Source organism: Echinococcus granulosus (assembly GCF_000524195.1).
Source record: "Echinococcus granulosus chromosome Unknown EG_S00040, whole genome shotgun sequence".
Lineage (NCBI taxonomy): Eukaryota > Metazoa > Platyhelminthes > Cestoda > Cyclophyllidea > Taeniidae > Echinococcus > Echinococcus granulosus.
In genome coordinates this window covers 506,147-532,568 of record NW_020170420.1, presented here as the reverse complement: position 1 = coordinate 532,568, position 26,422 = coordinate 506,147, and the positions used below count along the sequence as shown (strand labels likewise).

The 26,422-nt window shown below is 41.4% G+C and overlaps 1 protein-coding gene across 1 annotated transcript; it reads left to right on the top strand. All coding sequences in view use genetic code 11, as the record gives it.

Moving 5' to 3' along the window:
• Nucleotides 1-1,510: 1,510 nt before the first annotated feature.
• Nucleotides 1,511-26,215, top strand: EGR_05475 (Rho guanine nucleotide exchange factor; the record flags this gene model as incomplete). The annotated part of the gene is made up of 16 exons (XM_024494724.1): nt 1,511-1,604; nt 3,941-4,365; nt 6,013-6,158; nt 6,701-6,740; nt 8,221-8,421; nt 10,092-10,272; nt 10,951-11,027; nt 13,137-13,313; nt 15,753-15,809; nt 16,458-16,801; nt 20,088-20,379; nt 21,679-21,774; nt 22,396-22,542; nt 23,694-23,800; nt 25,542-26,108; nt 26,149-26,215. 16 exons carry the CDS (start codon nt 1,511-1,513, stop codon nt 26,213-26,215), a joined length of 3,018 nt encoding a protein of 1,005 aa, XP_024350909.1.
• Nucleotides 26,216-26,422: the final 207 nt, after the last annotated feature.

Genomic DNA, 26,422 nt, shown 5'->3' with positions numbered 1-26,422 from the left:
TGGCTGAATGCTTTTCTGCCACACAAAGAAAAGACGTGCTGGGGATAAAGGAGACTTGGGAATGCAATCTCTAAAATGACTCCAAAGGGGATACAGAACTTGTTGTCCAAATAACGTCTCATTGCGTAAAAAGGAGGCAATAAGGTTATAGTTTCTGTGCCGCGGTATCCGAAAGAGCAAAAACAAGTCACTCGAAGAGATTTTGTCCCTTTAGGGAATTACACCTTGCCTTCTTCCTTTCATCAATCATTTCCCACTCTCCAAAATGCAATCTTGGAAATATTTTGGTAGAAAAGGCTTCATTTGTGATGGCTGTGAGTAGTGACAAGCTGGTGGCAGCTCACCTGCAGTGTTGCCATAGCCACGTGGAAGAAGTGAAGTAGTGTCCTTCCACAGCTCATGACTGATGAAATCTAAGAAATTCGTGACTTAGAAATGTGGTAGATCGGTCAGTAAGGCGTGTTTGATGAAGGATGGTATTTAAAGTTTTTGTAAAATCATCCTAGAAGACGACAACTACATGCTTATCACTGCCAAACCATGGACATCAAAGGGAGAAAAAGACATTTTTTGTGGGAAAACAGCGATAAAATCGCATAGGATAAAAATAAACCCTTGGGCAAAGGTAAGTCTGGCCAATCTGCTCCATCAGCAAAAAGAAATATTCCATATTTCCCGAAAGTCATTAAAAGAATAAAAAATAAATTGCTTCCAAACACCTTGGAGATCGCTCACGCCAGTAATTGCCAAATCTTTCACTCAAAATGAAAGCCCTCACACAGCCCTTAATCATTTAAGTAGGTCAACTTCAAGGCGGTCAAAAAAAGGCCTCCTTGACAAACAGCCTTTCTTACAAAAGAAATTTAGTTAACTTTACTCGAAAACGCATCCTTCCTTACAAATTATTTGCTAAAAGGAGAATACGCTTTTTGCCCGAATCTCGTGCTACCTAGATGGCGGTGGTAAAATCCAATGCTTTCCTCAAAACAACAACAAAAAGGATGTAAGATTGGCCTCTTCGATAAATGCCTCATAAATCGGTATCACGTGTCATCATTCCTCTGGTCTGCCTTTAACCGATTTTAGAGGATCACAAAATCCGAGACAGTTAAAAAGGGAAAACATGTTTACTGTCATTGAAAGAACCCTTAACCTCACGAGAGGCATTCAATTTGGTGCATCCTATGCCCACTTTTTGTGTTTTAAATAGTAAAGCAAGGGATCAAAGACGGCGCAAAGCAATTAAATGAATTTAAATGAGCATATCCGGATAAGGTGGGCTAAAAAACCGCGGGTTAAGTGTGGCAACGATAAAGCTGTTTACGTGTCTCCCTTTTCTCCCAAACACACCAAACTGCAAAATACCAAGATTATTTGGCTGGGAAGGAGGTGTGGAAATAAAAGCTGAATTTTGGATCATATTTTCAACGTTAAAGCATACCAAAAAATGAGGAATTTGAATAACCTTTTCTCTTATGCTACTTATTTTGTTTCAGAAACTGATGTTAAAATGACTTCACCAGTAGAAAGTGCGGAAACTTCATCACAACCCGAAGAATGCAAGATCCTTCAGCTTTACGATCCGCCGACAGACACTCCTGGGAGTAAGTGCTTCAAATGGTAGAATTTATTTCTAAAAAAATGAAATAAACCTTTTATAAACACGACAGAGGAATGAATCAATGATTATGCTAACTAAAGCACTACTTATTGCCGAAAATAGCAGAAAAGAGGTCAATAAAACTGTCATCTTCTGTTACGGTTCCCAAGAAGACCACATACGTTGTCGAGTCCTCTTCTATTCGCGTAGGCCATAACTCTCTAGGTAACCAACCATTAGCAAGTCCTGGATAGTGTAGAAAAGGCATTCAAAGCCCAGCAGTCTACGGCGTTTAAATCAAAACATGATTAGGAGACAACCTGAACAACTAAGCATGGATTCAATAGCCTATTAGTGGAGGAATAAGGCCTTAGCAGAACGTCCAATGTCTTCTTTGGGAGGACCTGAAACTTCCCTCGAACCTATTCAGCATGAATTAGCTTACCTTGATCGGTCATTTTAAAACCCCTACGCTTAGGGGAGGACCAGAACATGTTTAATTTCCCATTTTGATTGGTAATTAGAATCAGAATCAAAAATCGCACCCATCCACCTAAGCATATGGCTGCGTGCCCCTTTCACCCCTACCTCTTGACTGTCTATCTCTCATTTTGGCATGGTCCGCTCGGCCTATTAGCCCTCTTCATGTTTGCTACAGAGGAAGTAGACGTAGCAAAACAGAATTTTTCCAACAGGCTTTGTGCAGTATTTTTAGCCTTGGTCCACGGAACAGACGTGTTGCATTGATCAGCTGAACTGTAAGTGCATTCTTCCCACTTTGCCCCTCCTCAATGCCTCATATTATCAGGAATTAAGACTTAAAGCAAAATCCAAGGTGTTCTCCTCACGCCTGGGTGTGCAGCCGCTATGCCAGCCCATTTAAAATCGGATAGAGATTATCGGTAACATCACAACTTCTTTCACTTTGTCTTCAAAAGACATGATCAACTTACAGACTTTACGATAAATCAAATCAAATGATGTAGCTTTCACTTAGAGCAAGAGAGTCGTCAACTTAGCTTTTATGCAATATACGCCACTGCGTACATGTTTACTGGGTCCTCATTTTACTAAGAGACATAAACCTACACCAAAGGCAATCACTTGAGTAACACATACAACTATTTCCGCTGTAGTCACTGCATAATCGTTGTTACCCACACTGTTGTCTGATAATTGCTCTGCATAATTATGTATTTGCACCGAGAAGATTGAGAGGTTACAAATGAACCATCCACTTATGTGGCATCTAGCCAGCTAGCTAACTTTCTTGCCTAAATAAAGCCTCAAAAAAGTATCCAAGTTGCCCTGATAGGCTGTTGTAGCCACCTAAGCGACACAGCCCTCTTCTGTGCTAGAAATGATATGCCCACCTAAGTGGTTGCTGCCAGGCCATGGGGAGGACTTTGTCGTATGGTACAAGACATTTTATGACTACAAATTGGGAAGCTGCAAGAGACAATAGGCTGAGAGGATCTTTTTCGACATGTCCTGTATTCATTAGTATGCAATTTATTAATCAAGTAAATAAAAAACAAATTTATAATGAAAAGTGGTTGACATGAATTCTAGGAAACCTATTATCTTTTCAACAGTAATTATCAAACATACGATTGAGTCCAGAGAGGAAAAAATAAGTAACGTTTCATCATTTTATGGTAATGTAATCTCAAAAAAAGATAAAGTGATTGTATACTTAAAATACTACTAGAAACATAGGTATGGATGCATTCCAGCTCAAATGGTAGGAGGATTAGATCAGGACCTTCTTGTAGGTTATGCGATCAGATCAAAATAATCTTTTCTTACGTGTTTACACCTAAACTACCGAAGTACTTGAAAGTAAATAAAGTTAAAAATAATACACAAAGCCCTAATTCTTTATCACGGATCAAATGAGCATTCCGAAAAATGTCATTATGCATCTACCGATTTGTAATTAACTCCCAAAGTCTCTCTCCCCTCCAAAGGCATCAAAACATGCACGGATGTGAGGTAAACGCCACCACAACCGACCTGGTGGGCTGTAAACAGAAATGACATGAGCTGAAGAGATCATAGATGCTAGAGAAACAAATTCAATACAATTTCTTCATGTTATAAATGTGTATAACTTCTCCGTGACAAGAAGAAAAATAACGATTGCAAATGAATTAAAACTACCCTAAAAATACCAGAATTTTCCGCTTTAGAAAACTTGTAAGGCACGTCCAGCGAGTGGAGTGCTAGATTGTGCCACCCGCAATTCATGACTTGCGCTCACACCAGCTTGATGACTCAACTCGAATAGGATCAATAAGTCGATCACAACTAAGGTTTTGTTATCGATTATTTCTCTAGCGGAAGGCGTTCTCTCCTCCTGCATAATCTCGCAGTCGCCACCAACAGAGATTGTGAACACCACTACCACCACCTCCACAATCACGGATTCCAACGGTCGAGTGAAGAAGCTCAAAACTACGACCACCACGACCCTACGAACCACTACCACTGTTCGAAGGGTCTGTGTAGTCGCTCCAGGCAACATCACCACGACTACAGGCGTCCCTGAAGGGAGTATTGTACTTCCTGAAGGCGCAACGGTGCTTGCTGAAACTCCAGCCCTTCCAATAGTGGCGGGAGAGGGCGTTCAGCAACCCACCGCAGGCTCAGGGATCGTTCGCTTGACTCATGTCTCCGGGAATGAGGGAAATCCCACCCAACCGCGAAATATAACCCAAGTCACCTTTATGAAACCTCAAACGCAGACATCAGAAGTTGTTGAGGTAAGGTTTTGGGTTTTTCAAAGAATTAACTTCATTTTTATTCATTGTAGTAATAATGGGTTTGTTAAAAGTGATTTTACGGTCGAAGATGGCATCCAATCCACACAAACCCTTTATTAATCTAATAACTCAGTTTGTAGAAGAACAACAACTCTATTTAGTGTATTTAGCGCAAAGCAAAAACTTTTTTAGCCCTAAAATTTTTCGTGATTTACTAAAACGGCGGAAAGAAAGCACTTCGTTGTTTCGCTAGTACAGCTACATCAGTATTTGGAAAGGGCATTGATGTTAACTTTAATTTCAGAGTGGATATATTTCTGCAAATAGGTGTTTTTAAAAGTAGGAAAATCTTAAACAAAACGACGAATTTGCTTCTGGGCTACAATGCGATAAGGTACAAACCCATGAGGCAAATGGTCAAACTTGTCAAACCGATTCAATATGGGGAATGGCTGAGAAAAAACTAGGTTTTCTCACTGTTCTGAAAGGATAAGTATTGTGGGAACACTTCAGTCGTGACGTTCTTTTCCTCATTTAGTAATCTTGAAGAGTGACGTTTTGATAGGCATAAAACTCCAAGCAATTTCTATCTAAATCTTTTAAAAAATACACGAAAATAAAACTTTCTCCAGTTTGATATTTGAAACCATCGCAGAGGTGTAGTGATTTGGTGTTTCGTTTCACCGTGGCTTGAACTGCGTGGGCGCTTCCGTTCTTGCAGGGCGGCATGGCCTTCGGGCTATGCGAGTTATTAATATGTATTCTTCCACCCTTCTTTGGCTTTTTTACGACCCCTGTGAAGACTCGGGTCATGGCAGACGTTTTGTTGGAGGGGCGACTGGTTGAAAGTTTCCCTGCTACCTCCGTCATACTTTCGTCTCAAATATTCAGCAACTTACTTTGCCCACGATTTACGTTAAGGAAGCTGAAGACCGTCGGCTGATGAAGGGATAGATACCACGAATTCCTACCACCGTTATCATTGAATCCAACATTGTTATCTAGAATTTGCATTGCTCTAACATTACACAAAGACTTGCTGGTCAAAATGTAGGAAAAAAAGTATGATGATTCTATTCAGACGAAGAAAGTTGTCACCTATTTCATTGTAATATGTAGACTCCAATGAAATTGGAGCATCACCTAGAGGCAGAGTGGTTAGCAAAAACTTTATAAAGCCTATTTAAAGTTTACACTGTCACCATTAAATAAAGCTAGCTATACGGCATCGATAAAATCCGCCAGTTGCCGCTCTTGAAAAGGTCACACCATCTCGCTCTTAGCCTTTCAGAAGTAATTTAAACGTTTAAAATGATTAAGAGTCAACAAAAAAGAAGATTTTTAGAGAGTATGAAGAAAATCCACAGATCTAAATGTTTAGTACGGATTATAGCATGGTCTTTTAGAGCGCAAATTCACACAGTCAGCTAATCAGCTTATTTGAATGATAGGGTCATGTCATTGTAGAGCCGCGAGGTTGAAATAATAAATTAATAAAGTTCGTACATCATTGGTCAGATGAAAATTCATTACCATATTCCCGTTAAAATCTCATTCAACTTGCATTCACTTTGAGGAGGTCAGCTGTGGCAGTAGTTCATTTACAAGTTTGTCTCCAGAGACGTTAATCGCCTAATTTGTCTCCAGGTTCATACCGGCGGCAAATCAGGTGATGAGGAATTAGCGGAAGGGGCTTCTCAAGCGAAAACCACCACCAAAACAGTTCGAAAGCGTGTTACAACCTCAGTCTCTGCAGTATTCGCCTCTCGACACACGAAGGTCGACAGTAAGAGGTAAGTTAACATGAGTTCCTTCTCTACAAACACACATGTCAGTCTATCAAATGTCTTACAGCCTCACATTTTAAAATCTTTAAATCCCTACCTGGATGCATGAAGTAGTTGATAAGTAAAGGAGAAAAGCACTTTCTTCCTACACTTTATTTAAAACCCTTTATTTTGTTTATTTTAGCGCGCCACGTACGTCATTTGACATTTGTCTCCCTTGAATTGTGCATGCATAAATTGAACATTTTTTGCGTTTTTTTTTTGCCTCCTAACTTTTAAATAAAAAAACACATTTTAGATCATCTTAAAAATTGTGGAAGAGTTCCATTTCAAGGCGACTCAATTGAAAAGTTTGCTCGAGGTAATCCTGTGGACGGGGGTTCGTTTGTCGAAGGCAGCTCCGAGTAAGTTGCCTGACGCGTTAAGCCCATCCTGACTACTAACAACTTTGAAATGAAAGCTTCAAGTTTTCTGTCGAGAGCGCCTTATTTCTTCATTCCTACTTCGGCTTTTGTTACCAAAACCAAAAGAATTCTCTCAACTTTTAGCCTATCTAACGACGACTCCGCCGCGATGACCGCCCTGCGAGTGAGTGAATCTTTCAGTCTTATCAGTCTGTTAGAGGATTTGAGGCTGGTTTTTGGGTGTTGGTGTGACCAACAGTGGGACTGAGGGTATTCACCCAGTCACTGACTCAAACGTGACAACGATACGTGCAAAAGCTTACCTGTGCCAACTTGTTGCATGTGACAAGTTAGTTGGGTGATGTGTCTGCAGTGCACCTGAACAAGGCATAAACGAAATTAACGACACTGTCAGTCCTCAAAGCTATAAAAACGGCATAGTGCCATCCTGCATGCTTATTCGCCAGGCGAACTTTATTTAACGCTCCCCTTAATACCCGGTTTGGAAGCAAATTAAACCACAAAAGACTTTCTAAGAGATTATTCACTGTCCTCCCTTCAATGGATTCAAATTTACAAGGGTGAGCTGAAGTTTGCTTGCAGGAGGTGGCCAAAGTAGTAGAAACGTGGCCGAGATTATGGGCCTATGCGGCCTGGAAACATCGAAATTGCCGCATTTGTCCACGTTTGTGCTCAAGCCATAGGAAGAAAAAAACACGCGGCACTTGCAACTGTGCAATCAGTTTTTCCCATTTGGAAGAGTTTTGTGGTGAAACTCAAAAACTTTAGCTGGATAATAGCTGAACCCAGAAAAGTGTAAAATAATTTATAATTGAGTCCTTTTTAAAATAGTATGATTAATTTCAGTCCTTAACCGTCATTTTGGTGTTCACATTGAGACTTATGCATGGCTGACAGATAGGTTTGATACGTTTTGACGTGGCTCATCTGTCAAGAGACTAGTGATACTTTTTCCTCCCCCTGGGTATGTACACTTGACCTTCATTGCGTAGTCGTCTATAGACTTGGAAAAAGAGTTAGGTTATTTAAGTTATTTACAGATCACCTAGAGCAGATGGTATTTTTGAAGCCTTTCCAAACAGGGGCAACTAGAAAGACACACCCTCTTCATGAGGCCAGAATCGTAATCTCGGCCAAATACATCCCAAAGGCTGTTCATAAATGGAAGTTAACCGTTCCCATACTTGGCTCTGCCAAAATATTCTTACTCGACAGCTATTTGGGTGTCATAAATTGGCAGATTAAATGTGCATACCTTCAGATTCCATTCTAGAACATCTTAACTAATCCTAGCCTCTTTATTTTTGCCTTAGTCACTTTCCCTTGTAAATTAATTATCTTATTTCTCTATTAATTGAAAGAATTTTTTAGATTAAGCGCTTTTTTAGTTTTATGCTGGATTCTATAGCTTTATTTTGCTTCCATGAAGCACTACCAGAATCTGCTTTCCTATTTCTAACCTACTGCTTCTATACAATTCAACTCAAGGAAAAGAAATCCCTTTTTAATGAGTGCGAATAATGACAAAGATGAATTACTGTTCTCTCTTGTAAATGTTTTGAAAGGTCATTCCTCAGAATCACTCTAAAATTCTCCGTCCAGACTAGATGGCCTTCACAAAACACCATAATTATTGTTTGTAGGAGTGTGAACGTCAATTTGCGACTCGACTTAATATCACCAAAACCCCTCCCTCCGACGGCTCCACAACAGTCGTCGACCATTACACCTCGGAGAATGGTCAGACCACAAAAACGACAACTACAACGTTGAGAGGCACCGGATTTCCCTCCCTATTTGACGGATTGCCTCTTTACCAGGGCTACGGCATGATCGGTCAGCACGTAGGTCGCCTATTTATTGTTTCCTGGCCTGTGGGTGATAAACAAGACGTTTATGACTCATTTGGTGACTTTGCACTGTGCAAACTTACTAATATAGCGGAAAATAAATAATTTCCTCCTCTACATCTTTAGTACCTATTTTACCCACAAATGGGTGACAAGTCTTGCTCACTGTCACGCCAACTACAAAGGTGGTACCATTTGTGTTTGTATAACCTGTCATCTACTGAGCTCAGATTTTCAAAAGAATTTAAATTAAGTTTCCTATCAAAAGTGACACAAAAATGCTTAAAATCTGTGTCACGAGTTAATTAAAACATTCACAAGAGTACTTCACACCTCGCGATTGCAGTGATCTATCCACCACCCTGAAAGCATAACGCGATTTTGTGACTCGGGTTAAAGTGACTATGCTCTTTTCAATGACCATATTTGCAAGGCGATGAAATAACCCCACCCACACAGTATTCCATGTGTCAGGAGCGCTATGATGCATTAATACCATAGCTTGCTTCTTCCTCCTCACCTTTTTTCAGCTGAAGATGAATAGATCTGTTTAAGTAAGGTAGTACGGTTTTGCGTCAAGGCAAAGCCGATTTATTCTTGGTATTCCGAAGTGCTACCTTGCCAGATCTGACCTTAGTGTCTTTGATTTCAAGACAGGGGCTAAAGTATCCAAGGCAGTTGTGTATAAGCCTTTTAATTAATTCGAACAATACTTCATTATTGAAGTAGAGACGGGGTGAAGCAGACGGTGCTACAGATCACCCTCTGGTGTGGTGAATGTTAAGCGAAGCAAAAAGACGTTGCTTTTTTAAAACATTTCGCCACCTTCAAGTGTGCCCCATTTGATGGAATGAGAAGTCAGCATTTACGAATGCAGGGAGGAAGGTCCCTACTTCAGCATTTGACAGATGGCTAAAAAATAAATCTTTTTTTCCCACTTTATTGGGAAACGAATGCCTTCAGCCGAGAAAAAAACAACATTGCATAAAAGTTCATCTGTCATAGCCTGCTGGGACGGGCGTGGGGCTAACGTGTCCCGCCCGAGGTCTCATGCAAATGCATTAAAATGAGTTCAGATTAAAGCAGCTATTTGTCCGATTGGACTGGTATATTTTCAGTCTAGCAGTGGGTGGAACTTAGCCTCGGAAAGGAGGGGTTTACGGGGCGCAGCACTTGCCTCTACTTTTCCAGTAAACAACGGAGTGTTGGATCTGGTTAATCGTCCCTTCTTCCTCTGCCACATTTTGGCTTATCAGTATGCCTTTAAAATTGCCTCAATTTTCGAGCTCAGTTTTTCTTTTGGTCTGAACCCAGTAATTAGCGACCACTGGGGAATGTACTGCATTCCATTGGGGACCATCTTTTAACCCAGAAATAAAAAAAACAGGCTAACTGAATTTAATTTGATGTAATGGAAAGTCTTTCAGTCAATTTTGTCCACTAGAAGAAGAAAACTGCTTGACTGCTTTCACTACAGGGAAGGAATTTTGTATTCTAGAAGCGAGACTCAAAAGTCTGACCTTAATGTTAAAATTTGTTGAAAAAAGGTCACTAATTTCGCCCCTTGACATTAAAATTCCCCAAAGTGCAGACTTTTGGTTGCCACTTTGGCTAATCTAAAATTCTGTTTCTTATTTTAACAAAAAAATTGAAATCACTTTCAGGCTAAGGCCAATGACCCCTCGGAATCACCAGTCTCTATCTTTTTCAATGGATCTCTTGATAAGATTGATGTGGCCTCCCTTACAAAGATGTTTGAAGAGGCAACAAAAACCACCCTCCTTTCAAATGACCTCAACAATTTTTTTGGTGATCTCACAATGTCCCAGAGACCTGCGATTGAGAGTGAGTCGGTGCCCATTACTGTTGTTTTAAGTACCGACCTCAATGGCATTGGAGGGTCGCATTGTTGTCTAGGGAATCTCATTATGTCAGTCTGTGGCCATCCAAGTTGGCAATGTAATTAAAGCGCTTTGCTGTCAAAATGACAGACCGTTTTTTAATCAATCAAACTGCTTCTGTATATACCCTCGGACTAACATAGCTATGGTACAATTTAAGAAAGTCTTTTCTTTAAATGTGGTTGGGTAAATGAAATCTGTGTCTTAATTCCGCACTTTTGGAAGAAAAAATGTTCCAGTTTGCTTTTGTTGAGCGTGCAGCTGAATGTAGGACGGATGCTGTCCGTACCTCGAAAAGAACATGCTCAAGCGGAGGGGAAAAATATTGCGGTGGAAGTGTTTCGAATGTATTCCTTTCTTAAATGACAACTTTGCTGGGAGCACTTTAATTGGGTCATGCGGCTGCCATTCTGGATCCCTGCCACCAACTTCAGAATGTGCTCAAGATGGGCAGAGACATTGCGAGCTGGGAAAGTTAAAACTCCTGCCTTCTTCCATAAAAATTTGCCAGTTTCTGTGGTCTGCTTAAAATAAGGGTTTATGTTCTTTAAGCTTGGACCATTTCAGTTGACTCGATGACTTTACACGTTCTCTCAAAATCCCGCTTTTGCCATTGTTTCAGTCCCCGGTGTGGTAATTGAGGAGGCCTCCGAGAAGGATCAGAAGGAATCCAAAGTCTTGGAAGGCGGAACAAGTGGGGTAAGTTGTCACCGTAGCCGAAAAGTGAACTATTTTGCAAGAATTCTGAGTAAGCACTAATTTTTTTAGATCCACTTTTTAAGAGTGCAGCAGGAGTTGGGTAGTATTTCCTGTGATAGAGAATTTTATTGTCATAAATTATTCAGAGGGTTGCAGTTGCTCTTTTTATTTCGTAATGCAAGGATGAGTTAATATTAGCTGCTCTTTTTTGTGAGAAATAAACTATAAAAAATGATTAAGCAATAATTATAGGTAACTCTAAGGCACCATTGAAGACATTGGTATTACGTATTTATGCTTTTCTGCAAAAAAGAGGCTTTCCATCAGTCTCAGCAGAATTACTTTCCTTATGCCCAGGCATCAAATGTAGGCAAAACCTCGCATATTGTCGTTCCATCAATGTCAAGGCAAAGTAGCTGGAGAGATTTGACGGCGCGGCAGAGCCGCTGGCTCAAAGGCCTTGCCCGATGCCAACAGATAGCAGTCTCGACTGTTTAGGCACACCTCCTCCGATCGCAGTTCGGTTTTGTTGACACTGTTGCACGACATAATACGTCTTTATTAGTTCCATTTGTATAGAAGCTGTTTAAAAAAGGCAGTGTTTTAACATATAGATGTTTATCATCCAGACCAGAGGTAATTGACATCGCGGTGATTCATTGTCGCTTTGTTTGCAGTTTAATCTGCTGTCAAAATGTCTCCTGGCTAATTACGCGTCTATCACACTGCCTGTATGATTTTTTTTTTCACAAGTAAACTAAGACCTTATTTATCCGCTTCTGAATACGATGGATTAGATGACATTTAGGGGCGATGTAACGTCATAGTGCTCCAAAAATTGGCATCTTTTTTGGGGAAGGAAAAAGGTGCTCCGATTGAAATTTACCAGCTGTTGGCTTGGGGTCGCCTAAAAGGGTATTAGTGGCGTTGGTGGTTAAACATTTTGCCTGAGGTCAAGGTCCCGAAATGTGTTCGTCGCGGTGTCATTAAGACCTAGAGGAAGTTCACAACCTACATTGGTGGGCTGCATGTTGGGTGCGAATTCAGGTGGCAAATTATGGCCTAAGTACGGAATAGATTTAAAATTTTGGTGCACACCGAAAACGGATTCGAGGAGCGCTTTACTTCTCCCCTCTCCCTCCCTCCGGAAAAACTGCCCCTGATCCATCTACTGTATCACCAACTCAACTAAGTAGTATCTTAAGCAGTTTGTTGGGAAATAATTGGGTTACTTGGTAACTGAAGCCATTTTCCATTAATATGTTTTTTCAAAGAGGTCTGCTACTATGAAAGCGTAGAATTGGAAATAAATTATTTTAATAGATAAACAACGGTTTGATCGGTAAAAAAACACGCATTAGGACTGAGTTGTTTTCTTCACAAAAACAGTTGTATGCTCAAGCAGCTCGATTTCTTGTTAGCTTTCTTTGAATAAATTAGCATAAGTTTGGGAAGTTTGAGTCCTTCACTCCGAATTATGCCGACTTACCTGGTGAATATAAATGGCGGAGTCGGTAATCTTCATACCACTACGTATGTGCTCTACTAGCATGGGCCGGTTCTATTTCGACCTTTTGAAACATTAAATGATTAAAAAGCATGCTATGTTTTACGACCGGCACTTAAAGTTTGACCGGAGCTACAATCTAATGCCATAGACGAGGTAATTTCACCATACATCGGTCACCGCTTCTATGCAATGCCGACAAAAATGTGTCTGTCAAGGTGGAAAATGGAAGGCACTTTGAAAAGAAGTGTTGCGCACCTCTCCGAGGCATGCCTTGAGATACAATCGGGAATACCCAAGTGGCTGCTGGTAGGAGGGAATTGTGCACGGGCGACTGATGAACCACTTCTTTTGTAAATTAAAATCCCAAATAGTTCCATCCACCAAAAATTCCTTCGTATAGAAAAGTAAATGTTTTTCTCGCCCCCCAAAGTCGGGGCAGTTAATATCATTTCTAAAAATTCAAATGTACCCTCCGAATTCACATGACCCTGTCTTGAAGACGTCTGCACTTGTATCGAGTTCAAAGAAGGTGTAAAAGGATGACATCACTGAGACAGGTGCTGTTTTTATGACCTTCATACATGTTTGTATTGTTGCAGGAAACCAGTCGCAAGGCCTCAGTTCCATCAATCAGCGAGGGCGCTGGCGCGTTGGACGCCGCCGCGGCAGCAGTGGGAGAGACCGAGACGGAGACAGTTGGCTACAAACACCAAATTCTCAACCAACTAGCCACGAAAACAGGACCCTGTCGGATTGCCTGGTCCGAGATGCCCGAGGTAGGGACGGCAAAATGTCACCGCTCTCGTTAAGATGCGATAAAAACACACCCACACACACGCATCGTGCGTCACTTAGGCATGCCATACATGTTATGACGCCAGAAAAGGTGAAGTCTGACATCGAATGGGTTGATGTAAGCAACAACTGAAAGAAGGCCACAGGCCTCCTTTGAATGAAAAGAAACGACTTGAATCATTTTAAAGGAATGAGACTTACCCTTTGTGGACCCGTCGATGTCCTTGCTATAGTAAAACCCCATATTCTAAAGTCAAAATGGGTCTGAAGCCGATCTCTTACGACAAATTGTCTTAGAGGAGAACAGATAACATCTCCACTTGTGTTATAGAACTGATCAATCCATCTCCTGCCTAATTGCCAGAGAGGGCATCCATTTCCCCCTTAAAGACTACCATGTATCCAATTTCCTTTTTAAAAACTCAACTCACCTCTCTTTGGAACATTATATTGCCTACTGTAATTATGACGAAGTGGGCAGGAAATCCTGTCACATATTTGTGACATGCAAGGAAATGAAGGAGCACGCTAAAAGAAAACGCATTCAAGGCTCTACTTTACCCGGGCGCAATTCACTTTACAATGCGTGTTCACTTTGCGCCCTCACATACATAAAAATAACCATCAGACTTAAAAAAACTTCTGTGGCTTAATTAAAGATACATATTACGAAGTTGTCACTTGAAAGTTCTCCGTGCATTTGACATTGGCGGTAACCGCAGCAGCAACGGCACAAGCCTGACACATGAACCCAGTGTTTAATTTTTGGAAAAAATAACCCTAAATAGTCAGCATTATGATGTGAAAAGGAAAAGTTACTATCTTTTTTTTCATTTTTTGTATTTAATATTCCAAGAAAATTGTTAATTAAACTTCACAATTTTGTTTGACACTAAAATAACACACGACAGAAGATGCCATCAAGTATTTGTCTACGTACGAAGAAAGTGCTTGTTCATAATAATTTTGGTTGACAAAAATTTGTTAATAAAAGATACCAAAACAGGTTTTTCCATTAAATGACCACACGCACGAAAACATATTTGCATTCCACTTTTATTTCCATACTTTCCTAGTGTCAGGACAGGACAGTGGCCACTTAGAGAAACATTAGGGGAATGGGGAGGATGAGGACAAGGTAGTATTCCGCCCCCCCTCCCAATCAAAATGAGGTATAAGGGTCTCTTCACGAGGTTGTGCTTTGCGTTGTCCCATAAAAATAAAAAATACGTGCTTCTTCTGAATGCTCTACTAGTCGTAACTTTTTTTAAGAAAAAAAGTTTTTCTTATACACCTTTGGGTTGTGCCAAGATCCAGTTGTAAGGGTACACTTCCTGGCAAAAAAGATGTTCGCATTCCACCACACACACTCAACGCCTGGCCGCCGGGGGTGAGGTGGTGCTTTACGAGTGTGAGGTGGGTAATGGGTGTGCTGGATACGAGAAACCGAGGCTGTGTTTGCTCCCATCGACGAAAATGTTGGAGTACAAAAACCATGCTTTATCACCAACCGGTGTCAGCCAGTAAACAGTCCCAAAACAGTGCGCTTTTGTAGCATAGAAGTGTGGAAAAATATATTGTTTTAGTCTCTGAAGCTGTTGACACCCACTTTCACTCACAAGATACAAAATTTCTTCATTTAATGTGAATGTAGACCAGGTATTTCCTTACCACCCACACAGGACATTACTAAAATTAGCTCTTGACAAGTTAACCTTTACTTATTTAAGGTGTCAGTGGGAACCCGAGAGGGGAGGAGGTTTGTTTCTCAAGATGGCGATTAGAAGAGGGTCACAACGCCTGTTGTACATCCATATTTGTGCGGTTCATCACTCCGGCATACCATAGAGACTGTACCATAACGACAAGGGCCAGAAGTTACCAGTGCTTTTCTGTTGGAACAATCACTTTCTCCTCTGCTATGAAATTGTAGCTTTATGCCCTCTTTAGATACTGCCTTCTAGTTAATAGCAAATTCGTCTTTCCAAATCGTCAAATTTAGTGCCTTTTTGGCAAAAAAGCCTTTCAGAACGTGAACTTACTTCCGACTCTCTGTTAGACCTTGACTAATGTCGAATTTTCCCGACCTACTTCATGTTATGCCTGCGTCAGATGGCAGAATCAATTCCCGTTCCTTTGCAAATAACTTCCAAACAGGCGTTACGGCAGAAGTGGGGTAGCACCAGCCTTCGCCTCCACCCTAACTCCTTCGGATGCCGCTAGACATTCACTATTTACTCTCTACACAGAGTAAATAACGAATGCTTACTTAGCTTCGCTGTCAGTAGTTGGGAAAGCGGGAGAGAGAGAGGTGACAAGCCCCGACTGGAGGCTTATAAGTCCCCATTAACTATTCATTCATTGCAATACTACATCAAAGCTCCATGCCTCTGTTTATTTCTTCCCTGTCAACTCTCTAGGTACTGTCTGGAAATCTCGTCGCGTCGCTAACACGGCATGAAATCCAACTTCAGGAGGTGAGTGAAGCGCCTTCCAAATAACCTATCCCACATGGAAGACGAATAGTTTTTTCCCCATACAGATGCTCTAGACTTACACATTCAACACTTTGATTTGACTAAACACCTCTTCCATCTTTCGGAGGGTGGAAGATGGGCGGAAAATGTCAAAAGAATTGCGAAAACTGTGAACTAATTATTAGCATGGAAAAAATTAATTAGATACTACAAGGTGACTTGAAAGTTCACCTTGCAAAGACGTGATTTTGCACGAGCCTAAGGACACCTCTATAAGAGAAATGAATTAGTAGTGCCCTATTGATAGAGGCAAAAAGAGAATGAGGTGATAGCCCGCCTTTTTTCCATAATGAACTTGTTCTTCGTGTTGTCTTGGGGATCGCAAATCAAACCATTAAGTCTACATCCCATTCAGGCCGTTGTTTGTTCCTTGACCGCTTAAGGTTGGTAAATTTTTCCCCTTCGCTTCGAAAATTACTTGACTGAATAAGTGAAATGGAGTTATAAATTATTCAACCCTGCGGTTGTGAGTAAATTCGTGGAAAGAAGTAACGCCTGTGCATGCATGGATAAATCTGGGGAGAGGTTTGCGCCTCTATTCAGTGCTTGAATTCTCTGCCAATACTACTTCTTTTCGCCCATCTTCAGGCCATGTTTGAAGTGATAACATCGGAGGCCTCCTACTACCGAAGCCTTCAAGTCCTGATAGAACACTTCTATAGTGCACCCGAATTCGACTGTTCTCGATCAGCGCCGACCAGTATGGAGGTTCCTAGCAGTGGTGCAGAAAACGATAATGATAATACTCCCGCTCAGGGTAATGAGGGAAGAACATCTTGTCCATCCTCCGGCTTGGGTGGATACAGCAGAGCAGGGTCGGTTTCGACGTCCATGGAGGCTACAGCCGTTCCCGTCATGAAGTCGGTTCTCAGTCCGACGGAGAAACATCACCTTTTCTCAAATGTTCTGCTCATTTGTATGGCTAGCGAGAGGTCAGTTATGGGGATGAATTTTCGACACTTAGAAAGTAGGTCTCTCAAATGTTTTCCATCAACGCCACATACGTGTGGCATTTGCTTTTTGGCCGTTTATGGTGAATAGTTGCACCGTACCGTTTAAAACAATAAGATAAGGCAAGAAATGTCCTTTTGAGGAGAACCACTGCACATTTTCTGGTATTTGAAGACGTGTTGAATTGGTTAGTCCATTGTTTTTAGTGATTGTGTCATGATGGTAGAATAAAGAAAACTCGGATTTTTTGTGTTCGACTTTCTTCTGAACTCTTGACAGGAAGGTTAATTGTTAAGTTTTATGCATTTCCAACAACTTTTCTTATATTTTTACAAGAAACTTCGATGAGAAGAAAAGTAACAGAGTATGCATCCCGCTTCTGGTTCATTGGGTAGCATTTTAACATCAAAGCGATCTAATAAATGACAAGTTGTCTAAGTTTAAACCTTCGTTCATTGCCTTTAGATATGGGCATAATTTTTAACAATTCGGCAATTTTTTTTTCCAAATCAAAAGAGAGGCCTTATATGGGAAGCGTCACCTGAAACCGATTTTATTACTGCTTTCACCTAGATAGCGGGATTTTCCACCAAGCTAGGGGAGGTTTCTATGCACAAAATTGTTTCCCCATCGACTGGTTTATTCGTATAAGTAATGAGGAGGTTTTTCTTTGCTTTTGCTACACGCAGGAGATACTTGAACATTTAAATATTTGGAGACTTTGTTTACTCAATCTGAGCCAGCCTACTCGATACAAACTTGGGAGAAATCAAGTTGTCCCTAAACTCCCATTTTGAATAAAATCGAAGCTCTCCTTAATTTCAACAGTGACCCACCGCATCATTTATTTGGATTAAAATTTAGCAGTGATCTTCGACGCTGCGTTTAATTGAATGTGATGTTTCGTGAGATATAAAACGACGCTAACTTACTTCGCAGCTCTCGGTGACCTTCCAGACCTCACACGTGCAGCTTGTAAATTTTTAAAACTCTCGAGCTGCTAGCACTTTTAAATATTTTTTTGTTAAGATCGGGAAGTTTTGTACTTTTTGAATAAGGCGCATAACCTCAGAGTCAAGGTTAGGCAACCAGGAGTTGAAACTTCCTCATTACGTATTCTCAAATCGGTATTCTACTTTGAAGAGTCGTATATTTGCAGTATACTACTAATGAATATTTGGAATTTATCAGTAATATATCACATGGAGTTAGGATAGCTTGGTGGGCCAGATCTCGCCTTATTATCGTTCACCATGCCAGTAGGCCCTACGTACTCCATTTCAGAGGAATTTTTATGAAGACGGATTAAAAGAAGTATTTTTGAAATTCTTTTTTAAAATTTCAGTTAACCTCAAGTTACTCAATAGCAACAGCTGCATCAAACGTCTGTAGGGAAATCTAAAACCAGAGGGAGCCAAATCAAAAAAGAGGCAAATTATCCGCAATCAGCAATGTACGCCAAAGCCATAAAAAATTCAAAGTTGATGCTTTCACCGAAGCACCCTTGGGGAATTTGTCATCGTTAAATATTAAATTTTATTTTGAAGGTGTCACAACTAAGTTATGTCGCACTGGAGGCAACAAATCAACACTTTAACCGATCGACTATTACAGGAGGCAGGGGAGAAGCAAACAGGGAATCTTGTCATCATAACGATTAGATTTTTATTTGCTTTGCGTGGAATGTTTTCAGTGGGCCTCTTTGCCTGCGAAAAAAAATCAGCTTTTATGTTATAAATGAATGAAAATTTAATCAAGCAATCAAATGGGTGTGTAGTGTAGGCAATTAATTCATTTTGCTTTTAAAGCCAAATAAAGTGTTGCATTTTGTTGTAATCGAAAATTAGATTTCTCAAAGACTTGGAAGCCAGATGGTCCTCACAAAAGCCCCTGCTAAGTGAAGTCTCCGATCTCATAGTCAAGCATGCAGGAAGTGTACAATTTGAACCTTATCTTACGTACCTACGCAACCAAACCTACCAAGTTGCTGCCTATCGACGACTTAAGTAAGCCCTTTAACCAAGAAAGAAGTGTTTGCTCTTTTTCCGTAACTTAAAGTCCGCTTGTTTTTTATGTCCAAGTACGCTTATCGGGAGTTTAACGTCCCGGATGATTTGTATTTCCCCTGTGTAAAAAGCTGCTTGAACCACCTTTGCTGAAAGGTCTCTTTATTTGTACCTTCATGTCTTTTTCCAGGACTAGGGATATGTATAGAAAGTAGCATCTGCTTTATTTAGATTGGAAAAGTCATTTTTATTTTGAAACTTCTAGTTTGACCATTAGGGGGCTATACTTAAGGGATGGGGATTGCAGAAGGATTGGAAACATTTCTACAGGCGTTATTAAAAGGGGAAAGCAATTAAGCCTGACCGGAAGTACATTATGGGCAGCAGATAATGCAATGTGCATGGCCTTATCTTCGCTACGGTTCAACGAGAGTGGACCTCTTTCAAAACAATTTCCCCGTCCCCCTATTCAAATAATACATCGAGAGAAATGGTTAATCATAGCCTAAGCTACTTCTGGGTGGCCTGTTTTGCTGCCGCACTACCTTCAAAGGCTGTACGACGACGGATATGACAAGAAGCTGGCTTACGCAGCCGAGGTAACCTCGGTTTGTAAAGCAAATGCGCCTGCACTCCACATGCGGTTAAGGTGATAGAGTGGAAATGCTGGGGGTCGCAACACTGCTAGTAGCCATGCCAACAATAAGAGAACATTGCATCGAGTTACATCAAACACTTCATGCCTTTTTCATAAAGTTGAGACAAATTTTTGATGAAAGATTCCGCTAACACCCTATAAAGAGAAATAAAAGCCGTCTTTTTTATTTTATGGACGTCGAAACCAAACTGAAACTTTGTTTTGATAAAAAAAATACTTCTTCTAATCAGCTCACAAGGAAGGCATTTGGAATGAAACGAAAAAATAACCTAATTTCAAATAAAAGATGATTCATTTGAGGTTTTTCTATTATTTGTGTTGAAAAAAAGGTCCTTGTTTCATTCTGGGAAAAAAAGTCGTTCCTCTTTGAAAACAAAGTGGCACATGAGCTCCCAGTTTCAGCACTGCGATTTGTAGGATTGACTCGTTTTAAACAAAGACTCGACCTTGTTTTTGGTAAACAATGCAGAGTTAGTTTAACCCTTACCACTTTTCACAGTAAAAATCCAGCCAGTTGGGTAATTAAATTTAATAACTAACCGCAAAAAACGCGACAGCTTGAAATGATAGCGCTACTGTCATCGCTTTTTCCACTTCTCACAGTCGTCGTGAAGACTTTCAGAAGGCCATTGCCAGAATGCACGCTCATCCAGAGGTTGGAAAGAATCGACTGGACTCCTTCTTAGCTCTCCCGATGCAAAGGTTAACGCGGCTAAAGTTGCTCGTGGAGGTGATTCAAAAACTGCAAATGGCAGTGATCAGTGACTCCGAGGAGGACGTAGTGACTGGTTCAACGGAGACAATGACGCCAGGCGAATGTGAGGGCTCTCGCAGAATGAAAATTACGCCACAGCAGTTGGAGAATTCTAGTATTGCTTTGAGAGAACTCAAACGGGTGAGCTTCGAATCATCCCCTTTGCCTGTGGGATCAAATACTGCCTTCTGCCAAGGCACAGTCTTAGAGAACCGCACGATTCTAATCTTTTCGGAGACGAATTCGCTGTACTATTGGGTGGAAGTGCTCCACTTTTAAGTTATCATAGGTCATCTGCTTTCGACATCTTTTCCCAGATTATAATTATGCACATCTCTTATTAGTGAATATTTGTTGAGAATTTTGTGGCATTTTTTGTGACTTCTACGTTTTTTAAGTTACTCCTAAGCAGTCCATATCCTCCGGGTATTTCTGGTTCCAAATTGACAAGTCCTTCTTGCAAAACTCTTTCAAATTTTACTGATTTTAGTTTCTGCCACAACTATAAAAGGCGAACTTTTATTTTGTTTTATTTTTTGTTATTTATCAGGTCGATTTAAAAGTAACAAAGCATGTAACAGTCTGTTGGCGGTGCTGTTGTTGTCTTGGGGGCATATAATGGACACTAATCGGACGATTGGCAAGGTGGCATTAAATGTCTGGCGGTCTTATTCGGGTCCTGTTACCTCCTTTCCTATTCTTGCGTGGAGGTGGAGCCAGCACACAACAAGGCAACTGATTTCGCTTACGAATTAACAAAATGGGGTTTTATTCTTTGGCTTCTTAAATTCCCTTTTTTTCACAGAAGAAATAGTATGACATCACGTCAGGTAGTTTTCAGTTGACTCAACGTAGCCTCCGTCATGCTTTGAGCTTTCGCCTTGACACTTCCTGCGTTGCCTATTTTGCATCGTCACTCACCACACGGCAGAAGTCGAATGCCTTGCGACCAAAGTTGAGACAGGCGGGAAGACTGTTTCCTTCATGACTTTTCTTTCTTAACACAGCAAGAAGACTTCTAAATTTACTTATAGTTATAAATCCTGCAATGTTTAGGCTCACCAATGACTTATTCAAATGTAAGTCTCTGCCTTTTATCGGACAAAGCTGATTCCCGCTTTTTCATGGCAAAAAACAACCGGTTTTAAGAGATTCAATAAACACCGGCACCTTCCGGTGTCCAGAAAATCCTCTCGCAGCCTCCTCTCATTTTTGTGTCGAAATAGAACGGGCTCAAAAACATCCGTTTCAAAATGGGTACCACTTCAGCCGTACATGGGGAAGTGTTTGCAAGGCTTTAATACGAATAACATGTACACAACCGTGGGGGTGGGGTGAAACAAAAAGCCCCCAACATTGGTCAAACGATCGTGTGTTTATCTACCATTCTTTCATGTGTTTCTTTTTTGTTTTTTGAAAAAAACAACTACAAATCTACAGCTTCTGTCGGAAAGCGAGTCGGAAAAGCAACTCATGGACGAAAAGGCACGACTGCTGGCGCTCTCCTCGGCCCTGGAGTTTCCGGAAAATGTCAAGGTGGGGAGGTGCCGATTGCTTGTGCTTGCATTCTACCTGAGGTTGTTAGAGCTACGTAAAATTCCACGTTTCATTCAGGGGAACTGGAAGTGATCGCCAATTACCCCTATCTACTTAAAAATGCGATTTTTACTCCACTTAGAGAGGTGGCTTTAAATACCAGAAACAATGGCTAAATGAATAATTAGCTGAGATGCTTATTTTTGCGCTTCATTTTCTAAGCACGGTTTCATCGCGGATCTTTCAGGTTAATTAAACACGATAGTCTCACAGGGAAGAGAATTAATCAAGTAACCTAATTAGCTTTTTGAAAAAAAGCAAACAAGAATTACAACTTCCTTAATATATTTTCATTAAGATCCTAGGTGTAGAAAAAACGTTTTAAGGAGCTAAAGTTTTATTCGCAACAACAGGTATTTTAGGGAAGCGTATTTCCAGTCAGTCAATCCACCCCCCATGTTTCCACACCTTACTGGCATTTATGCCAGAGGCGGATCGTTTTCCATAAACCATCTGGCGTCCTGTTGACTTACAATGTTTGGTTTATTTAAAGCGAAAGAAGGGAAACGTCTTTCAATTAAATTTTGCCATCCACACTTCTTCCACCTTTCCATGTTGTAGAGAATCGCTATCAGTGACAAGCGTCTAGTAAAAGAGGGCGAGCTGAAATCGGCCAGTTCGGACGGGAAAGCAGCAGTTTTGCTCAAGAAGTTGGGACGAAAGAAACCCGAGACATTTTATCTCATTCTCTTTCACGATCTCCTCATGGTCACTAAGTTAAAAAAGTGAGTAAACCGCATTTGTGTGATTTGACCCTAAAAAGACCTTTCCTGATGACACAAAAAGGCGTTTTTGGAGTTGTACTAAGGCCAGATCCAAATACCCACGTCACAATATGCCCACCAATTGATGACAAGTCACATACCTGCACTGGTGACTGCGGTAACAGCCGGAAGCATTAAACTACCACATAAAATTTTACTTGTCCCATTTAAGCAGTCAGGGTACCTCCCACAGAATGAAAAACAGGTATACCTGGTATTGCACCTCCCCCCTACCGTGTACTTTTAGTTGGACGCCATTTCTGGTGGTTAAAAGATGTTGCAAGGGAAGTAGAATTTATGCACTACCGGATCTGCACGGAAATTTTACTTAAAAAGGACAACCGTCAATCTTTGAGGCTTGGGGCATGCAAGGGTGCCTGTGTTGAGTCGATGGGTGCCCGACGCGTCTCGTTTGAGGCTCGGGTGTCCAGGAGGCTATTAGCTCCACTTCAATTAGACCCGTTTGAAGTTTACTGCTCACCTCGCAATTTGGCTAAGTGTTTTATTTTGGGGAGCATAATACTAGTTAAACGTGTCCATAAATAACCTTATTTTGATAATTAGGGAGGATTTAAAGACCATCTAATGTGTAAATAATCGGTGGCAGTGAAGAGGTGATCCCTTTGAGGTCCACGGCTGGCTAGTTTTAAACTGCCTACAGCATTGCGTAAATACTAGACTAATTACTCCGAGCGAGTAAAACAAATAAAGACCTTAAAACCGTTTAAAAAGTCAGGTGAGAAATGCTCTTTGGACTTTGATTAAATAATCTGTGAAAAACTACTTGTTAATTTCAAGGGTTTAATATGTTTCTCTAGCACCAGTGAAACAGTTTAATTTACTTGATGTCTGATAGGCTAATTATAGAAACGAAAAACGCATTCACCGATGATATTGTAGCGCCTTGAGACTTCTCTGACTATGAAAGAAAACCTAATGCTAGGACAGTAAATGCATTGTCGACGCAGAGAAAGGCTTAGGGGCAAATTGCATGGCTCGGAAGTACAGAACTAAACAAACAATCCCATACTGTATTGCCCTTCCCCCCTTAACCATCCTTCCCGGCACCCACCTTGGTCAACCATCACGATATAGTCGGTGCCGCCATCGAATCTGCGTGCAGCTGAGAAGACACTGAGCCCTGGTGGGAATTCAACTGGGTGTAGCGTTTCGTCCTCCATGGGAACCGTGTTGGCCATCACGTATGTTTACCGCTAGTCGTAAGAACGCTGACCTAAAGAAAAGTCATGTAACGAAGGACAGGGTTGAACACAGTTCCGTTGGGGACAGGGTGTCGCGTCTATTCCCCTTGCCACCTCAGGGCTGCCCAGCCATTACCTACTTGGGTTCTGTCCAGCTGCTAGAGAGGTGGAGGAGGTATAGCGTGTTCACTTAATCGACATCTTTATTTAAATCCTGTCGACAGCTCCGTAATGAACTTTTTCGGCCGATTTACACCTGTTGTCTTTTCAGTCGTTAATAGCATTCCTGCAGAACACGGGACTGGGGTAGTTGCCAAAGGCAGACGTCATTTATAATCCTTCTGTTGGGAGTCGTCACAAATTCCCTCATTTGCCGCATGTGTCCTTCTTTTTCTTTCGTCACGTTAAGGCTTAGCAGCAATGTAAATCAAGGTAATTGTACTTTAGGGTCGAGTTCGCTTTCCGCTGCCACCAACGCAGCGCCCCGAGACTGCCCTGGAGACGCACAAAAAGTAGTATCAAGGGGGAGCAAGTATTGCTGACGTGAAGAAGGGCTGCAAAAGGGGGCTACTGACATGGTCTAGAGGCCAAAACAGACAATCAAAGCAATACAGAAATACTTGCCCAATTCAGCTGCTTTTTGACTTGGGAAGTTTTAGCCTTGAACCCACTTTGTGACTTCAGCCCACGCACTGAGGAAATGGGAAAGTGAACTCCGGGATCTCTTTTCGACGGTACTCCGTCACCATTCTAAGTAGAATGAGATTTTAGTAGCGCTCTGAGTCTTTCGGAGGAACTGTGCGGCTACTATGACACGGCCCGGAGGTCATACCGCCGGGCGGGATTGCAATCGGCACTGCAATTTCTGCAAAATGGAATATTTTTAGCTTTTTTGGTGAAAATTCAATTGTATTAATTTTTGGTTGTAAATAAAAGCATCCAACCAGTTTGCGCACTGACCACAACACCTCGGCGTATTTGTTGGCTTTCGTGCGACACCAACGCGTGAGCTACGCAGCTGCCCACATCACCAGCCTCCGAAGTCAACAAAGTGCAATTGTAAACAAAACTATTAACACTCTGAATTTATTTTGATGTTTCGCTTTTAAGTAGACGCCTTGGCGACACAAATTGGTGCGACCAGGGGCCATAGAAAAATATGTCGCATGCAAGAAAATTGGGACGCTGCATGCAAAATGCGCCGCTAGTGAATGTTTTAACCACGCAAACTTCAAAATCACATTTTTTGAAGTTTTCCCTAGGTTGGACGTCCTTTTTGCGGTTTGCTAAGAGGTGCTTTTGTTTGCCCAGCAATAACTAAAATAGTGAAATGAGGAACAAAAAGGGTGCCTTTTGGTCCTGCATTCATAGATGCTGGATTTACGCTGCTTTCTTGGAGGAAGCTTTCTCCTTTTCGTGTGAAGTTTAACAAATCCCTCCCTCGTCAAAATTTGATCCATGAGAAGTAACTACTGATGCATCTTCCCAGCGAATGTTGAACAGAACAAAATTTGCCTGGAGAGTAGGGGGGAAACACCCTTTTGCCAAGCTGCATTCCTCAGCATGCTGAAAAGAACGGGAGTTATGAAAATGACATCATCAAAATAGCCCTCGACAAGTTTTTTTTTTCTCCCTCCAAAGTGCACTCAGAAAAATTTTTCTCCTATCTCGAGATTCTACTAAAGAAGACTATTGTAGGATATCGTAAACAAAGTAAAAAAGGAATTTTTTTCCTTTTCAGGAACGACCGCTACTTGGTACAAGACTATTGTCCGCGTGACAAGGTGTACGTAACTATAGGCAACCCCAGTGAAGCGACCCTAAATCCCATTATGGGTTCAGTTCCTCGTTCCCAAGCGCTGACTATCAACAATTGTGGCGGTTTCAGTGGAATTACGAAACGACAGAAACGACCCAGCGCAAATATCCTCGGTTTCAAGGGTGGTCCACGTCATTACACCACAACACCGGAGGTGCCTGAAGCCCTCTTCAGTACCGGCACCGAGGTACCGGCACACCCTTCTCCTCCAGCAGGTTACTCCTTGAGTTCCGCCTCATCAGATTCGAGCAACATAGAGGTTTGCGGTGCTGGGTCACCTGCATCACCTCCTCTCTCCCCTTCCCGTCTCTCCTCGGTGCGTTTGAGACGCTCTGGAAGCAGCCTCAGCTCGAAATCGGTCCCAACTAGAGCCTCCTATACACCACCATCATCCACAATTAACCGGGATCTTCCACTTCTCCTCTACGTCTGCTTGACTGAGAGTCAAAGTGGATGCTGCACGGAGTTCTGTTTCACTACTAATAACAGGTTTGATTGCTCACTTAATTTATTGTTGTTTTACACATAGCTTGGGTTTGAACACACTGATGTATGCAAACAGCACACTCTTCAACAGGGTCTCAAGGGAAAACTAACATTCTCAACTTTCTCTTCGAGTCATAATAAAATGTCACATATTCGTGACGTGCAGACTCAGACGCAAAAGTCTAGGCGTGTGGTCCGCAATAACAGATACAAACATTATCATAGTTTGAAATAAGTCAAACACAATTCATTTTGTGATTCATCAATCCCCAAACCTTCTTTTTTTACCAACAGAATTTTGCTTAATGCTAGGCATT